This window comes from Siphateles boraxobius, unplaced genomic scaffold (assembly GCF_051911475.1).
Source record: "Siphateles boraxobius isolate OS27281-9 unplaced genomic scaffold, OSU_SipBor_1 65, whole genome shotgun sequence".
Classification (NCBI taxonomy): domain Eukaryota; kingdom Metazoa; phylum Chordata; class Actinopteri; order Cypriniformes; family Leuciscidae; genus Siphateles; species Siphateles boraxobius.
Window position 1 is genome coordinate 2,289,079 of NW_027509192.1, and position 12,302 is coordinate 2,301,380.

Here is a 12,302-nt window from a genome sequence, read left to right on the forward strand (position 1 = left end):
TATATACTGTTTATGTATATCATAAAATATCTTCCAAACCCAAATGATATAAGCTATGTTAATTTTATTAATTCATTTATATATATATATATATATATATACACATATACACACACATATATATAACAAATTTATTTCTAGGTTTTAATTATTATTACACAATTATTTTTTATTGCAAATAAAACAAAGATTGTTAGTGTATGTTTAACAATAAAATACCATTTCTGTCTTTCGACTTAAATATTTTGTTTAATTCAACATGTCACTTGCTGTTTCTTAATACTTAATAGTTTATTATTTATTATAAGTGACTATTTTTCAAAAAAATCTAAATCTAAATTAAATATAAAAAATATTTTGTTCTATATATTTTACTTAGAAATTTAAATTTTAAATTAAAATTTTGAACAAAATTTTGTAGCGAAAATTTAAACATGTTTAAATGTATATAAATTTGTCATCAAATTCTTCAAAGACCAAATTATAAGAGCTACCCTAATTTTACAAATTTATTCTAATTTTAAATTTAAATTTGAAACCAAATGTACATCTTGTACTGGCATCAACACATTTGTGTCCAAAGTCACAAGAGACAAAGTGTCTTAAATGTAGCGTTGCAGAGGCATCATTCACACAGCTGTTCATCACTTCAAGTGTGTGTCATCATACCGTAAGGGTTGCGTTTGAACGCTGGTGAGCCCCTCCTCCTGTACAGGTCTCTCCTCAGACCACTCCCCCCCTGCCCCCCCGAATTTCAGGTGTCGGAGCTCTTCGGGCTGGACGGCGTTGTACCAGTTCTGCGGGCCGCTGTCGGGCGTCAGCACCGGGCTAAGAGCTTCCTCCTCCCCCTGACCGACCCCCTGCGCGTTCTTCACCATGTTCACCGCGTTCACCGGCAGCTGGAGCAACTTCTGCATGGTGGTCATCCTCAAGGTGTAGTCTGAAAACTTTTGCACCTGTTTAGATCCTCCAAGGCAGGCAAACACACCTGTAGATGATTCTTGAGGAGTCGAGCACTCTCACACACACACACACCTGTAGATTCCGTCTCAAAAGCAACAGTAGACTGAAAAACTCCCCAGCACAAGCACGTAACAGCCTGTTGTGCTGAATCCTCAGGTCTGGTCTTCAGCTGTGTCCATCAAGCGGATGTGGAGGCTTGAAAGCGCTCTGCGTCTTTTCCGTCTATCGCGTGAGGACACGAGAAGGGAGGTGACATAAAAGCTGTTCTCATCCTGCTCAGAGCCGACTGATGTTGCACACACTGCTCTGATGGTCGAGCAGAGCTAAACCCCGCCCACTAACACATAACCCCTCCCCCACCTCTCTCTCTCTCTCCTTTCATTCACACCATCGCTCTTTCCCAGCTCCCTGGCACATTTTTCTGTCCCTCGTCCTCTTTTCCATCGTATTTTCTGCAACGGCCGACTGCCTCTCCCTGTGATATGACTCAGCTAGAAACGCTGCTCTGAGAAAAGGCTTTCACAGGAAAACCCCCTCCTTGGGATGTTAATTTGCTTTGAATGCTAAATAACCCAACAGCGCAGACATGCACACATAGAGACATTCATGTTGTCTTGAGTGTGACACTATAGCCTATGCTAACTATCCATCAGCATTCACATTTTTGCTTTTTGACTCATTATTTGATCCATTTGCCAAAGATTCACTTTTTTTTTACACAAAATTTGCTTTAAAATTTGAAATAACAGGTTTTACAGCAAAGATTAGACTGATTTGCTTATTTTATTCACTTTCCTTCTGTATGTTACAGTTTGATTTATTTGCATCAGTTTGATTCAGTTCCATTTACCGAAATTCATTTATTACAGTAAATAGTTTCATTCTGTCCAGTTCAGTTAAGAAATTAAAATGATTTAGTTTCATTCTTTCTGATACAGCTTGATCGGTATGATTTAGTTTGAATCACTGACATTCTGTCTGATACACTTAATTTAATTGAAATTCAATTCAATGTAAATCGTTCTAATTTAGATTGATTTACTTTTATTCTGTTCAGTACAGGTTGATTTATTAGAATTCATCTGATTCAGTTATATTCGGTCTCATTCTGTCTGATACAGTTTTCTAACATTTGAATGAGTTTGATGCAGGTCGAATTACTTTCATTCTGTCTGATTCAGTTTGATCAATTCTAACTGATTCACTCTCATTCTGTCCAATACAGTTTGATTCATTTGAATCAGTCCGATTCAGCTCAAATCACTTTCCTTCTGTCTGATTCAGTTTGATCAAATCTATTCACTGTCATACGGTCCAATACAGTTTGATTCAAGTGGTGTTTTTGAGCCCTGAATAACGTGGAGAGGGGAAGAGCCGAATTCACAGTCAGACGCAGAATTCACACTGCAGTGCTAAAAGCCACTGACCTCTAAAGAGACATTCTCCTGCATCAGAAACCCCAAATCTCTCTAAACTCGCAGACAGCAATCTCACAAATATTTGAGCGTGATTCTCTATAGATTCTCTGTTAATTCAGCTGTTAACGGAGCAGAGATGGAGAGCACACACACACACACACACACACACGCACAGAAACCAGAAAGTGATGATTACGCAGAGAGAAAAATATATGTCAGCCTCCGTCACGAACGTTTATGGCTCATTCACAATAAAGAAACGCATTCACTGTGCATTTTATGGTCATACTGTGAAATATTAAGTGGGAAATAAACAAGGATAGGGAGTGTAAAATATGATCAGATGCTATTAAATTATTGGTTAATATTATCGTTGCCTTGATGACATCATCAAAACAGGAAAGTTGTTTCAGAAGTGAAGATAATTATTATTCCGATAAACGATTTTTATTTATAATAACATGCACTGCTGAATTAACGATATACGACTAAAAAAAGAAAGTAAAAAAGTCCAAATTAAAAACTGATCCTCCAATCTGTTCTGTATCTTCTTTCTCAGACACACACTGTGGTGTTATAGCGCCCCCGAAGAATCAGTGCTGTATGTCCAGCAAAATATTACTTTACTATTTCACCAACCACTATTCAAAAGTTTGGGGTCAGTCATTTTTTTTAATTACTGACGCGTTAAATTGATCAAAAAAGACATTCATAATGTTACAAAAGCTTTACATTTAAAATATAGATGCTGTTCTTTTGAACTTTCTCATCCTGAATCCTGAAAGATATGAAATATGAACCAGCACAACGGTCTTCAACATTGATAATAATCAGACATGTTTCTTGAGCATCAAATCATCATATTAGAATGATTTCTAAAGGATCATGTGACTGAAGACTAGAATAATGATGCTGAAAATTCAGCTTTGATCACAGGAATGAAGACATTCAAAAAGAAAACAGTTATTTTAAATTGTACTTAAAATTGTAATAATATTTCACAATAGCACTGTTTTAACTGATCAGTTACAGTACATGTTAGATCATTTTGATCATAAATGCAGCCTTTGTGAGCATAAGAGACTTCTTTCAAAAACATTCAAAACTCTTACTGACACCAAACTTTTAAACAGCATTTCCCTGACCATTGGATAATATAGAAAAAAGAAAAGATATGTCATTTGAACGTCATTTCAAACACATTATTTTAAGCACCATCGAGGAGTAAAGCATTAGTAAAGTCAGGTTTGTTGACATGTGATTTATCTATATATTCAAATGAACTCAAACAGACTGCCATAAAAGTAATGTGAAAACGTGTGCATCTGCTTCCCTCTACTGTCTGAGAGAGAAATGACAGGAACTAAATGAAAGCCCAGATTCATCTAAGCAGAGTTATTTTAGCATTCTTTATATTCTATAGTATTATTAATATTTTTGAATTAACTTTTATTTTTTTCATTTAAATTTTACTATAAGTTTTAGTAATTTTGTCATTTTTACTGTTGTTTTTTTAATATTTCTGTTTAGTTTTTAAATAATTTTTTATTTCAGTTTTAGTTTCAAATTTTAGTAATTGAGTTTTATTTCAGCTTTATTTTAATTACCAAAATTTTTTTTTAATGGTTTTCATTTAAGTTTTAGTTAATGATAACAACACGGAGTCCAAGCGTCAAAAGCACACTGGATAAACAATAAAACAGACATTTCAAGCCGCAAACAATCACTGAAACCACCAGCTACAGGAAGAGCATGTCACATGACCTCAGCAGAAATATTCTCCACATTATCAATCTCAGTTACAGATCTAAACTTCACAAGAGACGGAGGTAAATGGAGGAAGATGCCAGCTTTAATGTAAAGATAGCTTTAGATGCAAAAGAAGATGTAGACAATGTAAAATAGTTCACCAATTTTAACCCTGTGTTAAAGGTACAATATGTAGGATTTTTGCAGTAAAATATCCAAAAACCACTAGGCCAATGTTATATATTTTGTTTAGTTGATTACTTACAATATCCCAAATGTTTCAAACAATTTGTAAATCGTGAGAAAATTTTGATTTTAACCAAGGAAACGGGACGTGTGAGCAGGGGTGAGGACTGAGGAGTTGCCAGTCAATGACGTCATATCCGCGTTACCCTCGGTTTCCGCCAGGTTTGACCCATAGACTGTAAAAAACATAGACAGTAAAAGAAATGGACACAGCGACCCCGTTGATTTCAACGGAGAGAGTTGAAGCCGAACATGGGCACTCACTTCCTGATAGCCAAGCGTTCTGCGCAGGCTAAAACTGAGCTTGATGACGTAGATGTCACGTGAGCAACCTGACTGACAGTTGTAAATCTTCTAGTAGCTGTGCCAAGACAAATCTGAATCACCCATAGACAGTCACCCAACGTTAATCGTGCACAGAGACGGTGAAGCGCGACCTGCAGCAACTTTTGGTAAGTATTCTGATTAATTATTTTGTCATTTTGCTTAATATTTATTTATTTAAAATTTAACGTCAGTACGCCTGCGAGACTGTGCGAGCTTCTCCTCCTGTCTATACGGTAATGTCTCTATTGTGCGACATGAAGTCGCGTGGTTATGACGCAATTTTTAGCCTATTTTTACAAGAATGGCTTCTACGGGGCTATAACGTAAGATACAAAGTAATGGAGCCTTTTATACATTGTCGTGTTTCTTTAGAAATAAATAATGGACAAATGAAGTCTTTGGACGCCTCAGATGTAAAGTTATTCGCTGTCAAAGTGACGGCAAAATGAATGGGAGTCAATGGGATGCTAACAGCAGGTGATAGCCAGCTACAATGGCGGCCCCCGGAGGCAGCTTCAACTTCCGCCTGATGGATTACCCCCTTGGTAAAAAAAGATGGACGACGCCCCTTCGCTCTCTTCCATTGGCGAGAAGTGATGCCGTCATTGTCCCGATATGACGCTGACATCTTGGGACTTGAGTCTGCGCAGTTGCGATTTCGGGACCAGACATGCGCAGTAGTTGAGCAGGAAGTAAAGCCGCAAAATCAACGTCCCGCCCTCACTCTCGCTGAATCAAGCGCAAGCACACGCCTCTGCTGCAGAACAACACATTATGTCGGTGTGAAATAATTAATTATAGAAATTTAGATATTCAATTTAAAGCTCCAATCTCCTCAGTCCTCCAAAGATCGCGAAAAAAAGTCCGTTGTTGCTTCAGTGACTACTTTGCTCAGAGAACCTGTCAATCACAGCTGTCAATCATGTACGTCACAGCGCCGTTTTTATAGCATCAAATAACTAACTAATAACAAACTTACTTTAAAAACAAACACTTGAAATCATCTTTGACAGAAAGACAGAAACTATCTTTGGAAAAAAGATATGTGCAGTGTATTTGAATTGTTTAGTTGGTCTCACGTCCCATTGAATAACACGGGGAGGCGGGGTTTATGAGCTATACTAGGACCGGTCACCGGGGGGCGATCGAGACGTTTTGGCTTCACTTTTCAGGTCTTGTGCGGCAGGCTTGGTTTGACCTGGTACTGCCATAGTAACCATGGCGACAGATGTTGACAACTGGCCCGTTATGCCTAGCAGGACGCTCACGCTGTTGTTGTTTTGTTCAAACATTTTGGACCATGGCAAGCATGGCAAGCAGACTTTGAGACAAAAAGAGGACTAAAACGAAGATCAACATCTTTCGAGATGCCGAGAGCTCCACGTCCGCGACTAACTTCAACTTGACGGAGTGTTGCATGTACTTTTAGACAGGTGAGCAAATGTACATAAAACTAATCAATGTTATTTAGTTCAACATGATGAAATGTTAGAATATGATCTGGATGTTATTCTAATGTTGATCTAGCTTAACGTACTTAGTCTCATACAGCCAACACACAACCTAACTAACAACATTCAACACACTCAAATGCTGTTTAGTGTGATAGTGTAACTGTTAGAGCAAGTGAAACAGCGCTGCGTTACCTCAAGTTTAATTTGTCTAATAAACTGACCTGCGTGAGTATTAATTCAGCACTTGCGTGTAGTTCGGTAGAATGAAATGTCCTTATTCTATTATATCCGCGGGACTCGCGTTGCGTGTGGCGCTGGTAACTTATACGTCTAGCAATCGCGCCCTGCTTCATACCACAGTCATGTTAAAAACATTAATGTATTCACTTATCCATAAAAGATCCATCAGCTTGACGACAAGATCCATAATTCAGCTAAATGTGGAATATACGTCATCAGTATACGCCTTTGTTATTGTAAGAGGTTAGCGACCCCTGGTGGAGAAAAATCCTTGCATATTGTACCTTTAAGCAACAGTTTCACATTTGTAATTTTGTGCTTCCAATTGCCAAAGTTAAACAGTGAACAAACCCAGGGTAAGGTATTATCAGTGTGGAACATGGACAAAAACAACTTGTCAAGTTATCTCGGCTAACATTTTTGGTTCCCAGAATGTTCTGAGAATGTTAGTTTATGGTTATAAAACCTGAAAAAAGCATTAGAGAACATTCTGTATAGGTTCTCTTAAGGTTATTACCAGGGCTTGACATTAACACCCGCCAACCCTCCAAAAGCGGGGTTGAAATTTAATACATTTTAGTCATAAGATTTTCCAAAAAATATAGATTTTCTATATCAATACTGAAATAACTGAAACGCTTCCAATACTAATTTTCAGCAGAATAGATAGAGGATACCAGCTGCTCTTTCTCTCTCTCTCATCTCTCCGAAACCCGCCTCCTCTCACTCGCTAGTTTCATTTGCTCCGGATGAATATTGTTGCTGTTACAGGGCTTGAATTTCGAAGTGGGATTGCGCGTATTGTGTATAATTTTACTCGTTCCCACAGATTTTGTGCTCACATTCAAAGTGCGGCACATAAAGCCGCCTCTCAGCACTAAATTAAGTTCGTTTTCGCTGCTTATTGTGCTTAAACAGTCAAATAAACAAAAATAATGTAAAAATGCCAGTCTTGACGAGTATTCATCGTAAACAAAAGTCATGTTTTAAGTAAACAGTTGAGAAAGAAAACGCATGTGTAACACTATAATTGATCTGTGCGTCAGGTCTTAAAGTGACAGCAGTCTAATATACCTGCTGCCAAATTATGAGATAATATTAAAAATATCTATATGGCAGTTTTCCCCCATTGATTCGATTTGAAAATTGTGGCAAGTGAAAATGCTAAGTGACTAGTAACTTTGGCAAACCACTAGCCACAGTGACTGGTAAGCTAAAGGTCATGTCAAAAAAGAAAATCTGTGCAATGTGTGGGAATGTTACATTTTGTTCAAACAAAAAACTAACTAACAGAGAACGTTCCCAGAAAAAAAACGTTCTGTGTTTACAGAATTGCTAACCCGAATTGCTAAACGTGTGAACCCAAAAGAAACAGATGTAGATGAAGAGGTAACGTTAGTAAATGAAAACTAAAAACAACGACAAATCATAGCTATACAAATACCAATCAGTTCAACAAATAAACGACTAATGCAGGCACACTGAAGTGTGAAGCAGCACAGAAGTCATCATATCCGCCATGAGCGCTGTCCACAGACCAGTGCTGAAACACAAACCCACGAATAACACACCCATACACACTCCAGTCACGCGAATTCATCTCACACTTCATCGTGTTTATCATCTCTTTGTTTTTCCACAGGATTCATTCGTTCATCGCGCATGCGCACCTCGCCCTGTCTGAGATTTTCTGTACGTTAAACGCTCCGGTGGGCCGCTCTCGGCGGCGAGCGTTCCCCGCGCGCACAGACTCGGTGTGTCTCACCTCTTGTAGTCGGAGGAGAAGATGCCCCCGCTGGCCGGGTCGTGTCCGTACTCGGGCTCGCTGGAGGAGCCTCCTTTCTCATCGCTGAACGCGGAGCTCGCGGACATCTCTGCTGCTGATGATGCGGAGCGGCTGAGAGCGAGACTGAGTCACGTGACCCGTTACGCGGTGCTGAAGCGGACAGGGCCGGGGGTGCGCGCATGCGTGCGCGAGCACCTCTACGTTCGTCCCTGCTTATATCTGCCCCCAGTTGCGATGGAAATATTTATTTAGTTTGATTTGATTTACAAACGACATAAAAATATTTCATACCGCTATAGCATCTGATTTTTTTGTCAGAAAGATTTATTGAGGAATCACTTTTGAACTAAATAATTAAAATTCTTCATTTAATCTTATTTTTATGTCCTCATGTATGAGCTAAAACACAAGAGAGAATTTAATTTCTCTTCATTTCCTTCTCTGTACAATGTAGTACCCAAACACATAGGCCTACACACCAAAACAGAATAGTTTTGAGAAATATTTAATGTTGACTGACATTGAAACTACATATTATAAAATACTAAAGTGCTTTTCTTTTTTTCTTAGTAGTACTGTACAATTTTATTTTCCTTTGTCAAAATAACTTAGATCATTAATGTGGTTCAGATAACAAAATATTTTGAGTTTATATTTATTAAATCAAACTCCTTCATTGTTAACTCAAACTCTTTAATTTCCATGAACTTAAAATTTTAGGGCAAACACTCCAGATAACTTACTTTTTAGCCAACAATAATGTTTAGTGTCGGTGTGATTTGTTTTATGTTTTCAGGTTTGTTTTCTAACCACCAGATGGCGGCAGCGCTCCATCACTCCATCACTGCTCCTGCTAGGAGAGGTTTGTTCACACGCAGATAAGGCTATTTAGTGCATGGATTATATTTATACACAATATTTGTACTGTCTACAAATTTGACCAATATGTAATGAAGAGACACAGAATGAAAATAGCAAAATGACATCATTCTACAAAGAACGTCATAGAAACAGACCAATATAATCGCAGGGAGAGTCTGGCCTGTAGCTGTAGGTGATTTGGTTTGAAAAGTTGGAAGAAAAAAAAAGTCAAACAGTAGTCATCAGCCTGTCTGAATCAACACAAAACTTTGTTCATTCATCAAATAAAATACCGTAAAGCGAGTCCTTTCGGCTATTTCTTTCAAGTTTTAATATATACTTTGATGCTTTAATGAGAACTGAAAGAAGTTGTACCCTATAGTCATCCAAAACATGATTTTTCTTTCTTCTGTCAGATATAATGAGAGGGAAGACTTGAGATCTTTTCATGGATTCAGGAAATTCCACAACGCAATCCTCTTAAAAATCTCTATGAAATCAAAATGGACAGTTCTTATACTTTTATGGAATATAGCCGTTTTTATTGTAAATGATTTGCACATCATTTGATTTTTATTTGATTTTTTTGTAATATTTGTATATTTTATTATTTATTTTTTATTCATATGCCCTCATACTCTTTAATCAAATCTTAAAACTTCCGCTCTCTCTTGCAGTCTCTTCTCTGCCATGAGGGCGGGGCAAACTGTCACTCACATGAGATCGACCAATAACAAACCACAACAGTTCCAGATGAACAAAATAAAGTCCCGCCCTACGTTTGTTCTTGTTGGAGAAGCCGATTCACTCGGATGTCACACTTGAGAAAAAACTATGTTCCATCTTCGCAGTTGGCAGCTTTTGTTTTATGCTGGCTAAGATGGTTTAATAAGACATTTTTGAAAGACATGTTAACCAATGATGCATTTATTTGTTCAAAAATACAGTAAACTAATATTGTGAAATATTACACTTTTAAATTACCTTTCGCTTTCGATATATTTTAAAAAAAAAAGTAAAATATTTCTTATTAATGTTGGAAAAAGTTGAGAAGCTGCTTTTCTTTCTTTTTTGTTTTAATAGAGATTTTTTCTTTTTTTAAATCCATTTGTCAACTTTTCAGGAGAACACAAGCCTACAAAGCTAACAGACATGGACTAGCCTACACTGTAAAAAAAAGTGGGAACCTGCAAATGTTACATAAAGAGATAGTTCACCCAAACAGTTTGTGAAACCCATTCACAATATTGACCAACAATGGTTTGGTTACCCAAATTCATCAAAATATCTTGTGTTCTGCAGAAAGAAGATTAACTTGCACATGTTGTGAACAATCTGGAAGCGAGTAAATTACAATTTTTATTTGAACTAATTTTAAAGAGTTTTTTCCCCCACTTTACTTGACACATAATTTATATAAATATTTCTTACTTGAATAAATCCAGGTAATTTAGATGTTAATGTAAGGTTACTATTTCTTGTGAGTATAGACCTCATGCGTCAGAGAAACAATCGTTATAATCTTGTTCTTCAGTTTTCGCGATAGCTCTGTATGTTTTTATGGCATCGCTGTCGAAGAGTAGGCTAATCAGCTGGTAAAGTGGATTTACTTATTGTAGAATTATTGAAAATTATGAGCATTGTAATGTTTGAAGCGGAGGTCACAACAAAATGTCAGTTAGACCAGGAATATTTTAAAATGAGCGGTTTATTCATAAATCTGTAAGATCTTACCTTCATGCTGTGGAAATACAGCAGACCGGAAGACCGAACACAATTCTGAAAGAGGCGGAACTCTTGAAACCACAAGTTGAATGTGGCAGATGAGGAGGCTTTCCCCTTAAGGAGTCTTATTTCTTCCTTGTCTATGAGTTTTCCCCCTGCAATTAGTCTCCACTTGCTCGTTTTGTAAAGCTGATTTGGATGTATTCTGAACGGACCATTCAAATAAATTGAAAATCATTCACCGATAGTCTTTCATAGCCATAATTTCAGACGTAGTTTGAAAACACTAGCGCCGTTCAAATAAACACCAGCTTCTCACCGGCCAGAGCTGCAGTTGTTGCCATTAGATGAAGCGCTGTTCTTCAGCTGGTGAGGATCTGATGCCTTAAAAGGTAAAACATGTAACGAGAACGCAGATATGCACACTAAAATAACCTATACCCCCTCATATAACTGCTGCAGATAGCATGAGTTTACAGAAGGATATAAAACCCATACAAGTAAAAGCTATTAAATGGAAACTCAAAGCTTGATTTGAAGAACCCACACGAAACATCGATTCTCAGATTTCCTTTTATTCTCCAGTTTCACATTCTGAAATAAAGAAAAAAAATCAGCATTTTTAATTTTTTTTTTATATTATAATACAGCAATCTCATGTTGGCAGTCCGTTTAAACTCGCAGTACTGCCACAGGAAACTTCAGTATGTAACAGAGCAAAAAAAGAAAATCAATTGCACTTACTTCAAACAGGTTATAGACAGTTAACAACCAACGAAAACACCAAAAATAACAAGGGAACACTAAACTGCTCACACATATATACTTCTTTAATTGCACGAAACAAAAATGCATAAATATTCATTACACTAGTGTACAAAAATACTTGTACATTTCGTTCTTTTTTGTTCAAATATTCTTCAAGCAGACACAGATAGCAGAGGTTTGGTGAATTCAGGGCAGAGGAGACGACAACTCGAACGAATCCGCTCAGTTCACGTCAGGATCACAAACAGAAACAAACACCCAGTGCATACGTCATCAGTTCTTTAAAAGAGGAAACAAAAGTACACAGAGACTGGATTGCAAAAATCAAATTCAGGTCTCCACCTTCCACAAAATGCAACAACAAGAGGCTGAAAATCTTTAGGGTTAAGATGGGACTTGGAAACACGAGCGCAAACGAACAGACGAAAAGGTTTGCATTCTAAAACTTGTTTTATCGCATGCAGAATGACGATACACCCCCCCAGAAAAAAACAAAAACCATCTACAGGAGCAGCTAGACATGTTGAACGTCTGCGCGTGATTGGCTCGTCAAGCAGAGCTTTTGAAATGGAGACAGTACCGTGAGGATCGTCACAGTCCTCAGAGTGCTTTAGAGAAGACTTCCTCCAGGAAAATAATCCTTCATGCTTAAATTGTCCATTAAATAAACCTGATTAAATTAAACGCTGAGCCCAGTTGTCCTTCATTCAAACAGGAGGGAGAAATAACTAAACGTCTGTTACGGAACGGCATCTGTGGAGACAA

At 37.5% G+C, this 12,302-nt stretch overlaps 2 protein-coding genes across 14 annotated transcripts in view; both read right to left on the minus strand.

Annotated features, from left to right (window-relative positions):
* ap3b2 (adaptor related protein complex 3 subunit beta 2) overlaps positions 1 to 8,350 on the minus strand; it is a 54,498-nt gene extending 46,148 nt beyond the window's left edge. For 2 of the 9 annotated variants that reach the window (XM_077210165.1, XM_077210163.1), the window contains exon 1: positions 8,163 to 8,311. In XM_077210165.1, the coding sequence (XP_077066280.1) occupies positions 8,163 to 8,269 (107 nt within the window). In that variant the 5' untranslated portion in view covers positions 8,270 to 8,311. Of the gene's footprint in view, positions 1 to 669; positions 1,272 to 8,162 lie in introns of those variants that run through there. The other 7 variants (XM_077210164.1, XM_077210162.1, XM_077210159.1 and 4 more) reach the window with 4 other exon arrangements.
* Positions 8,351 to 11,328: 2,978 nt separating this feature from the next.
* rbpms2a (RNA binding protein, mRNA processing factor 2a) overlaps positions 11,329 to 12,302 on the minus strand; it is a 50,102-nt gene continuing 49,128 nt past the window's right edge. For all 5 annotated transcript variants that reach the window (XM_077210171.1, XM_077210168.1, XM_077210167.1 and 2 more), the window contains one exon: positions 11,329 to 12,290. The gene's annotated coding sequence lies outside the window, so the exon portion shown is untranslated. The remainder of the gene's footprint in view (positions 12,291 to 12,302) is intronic.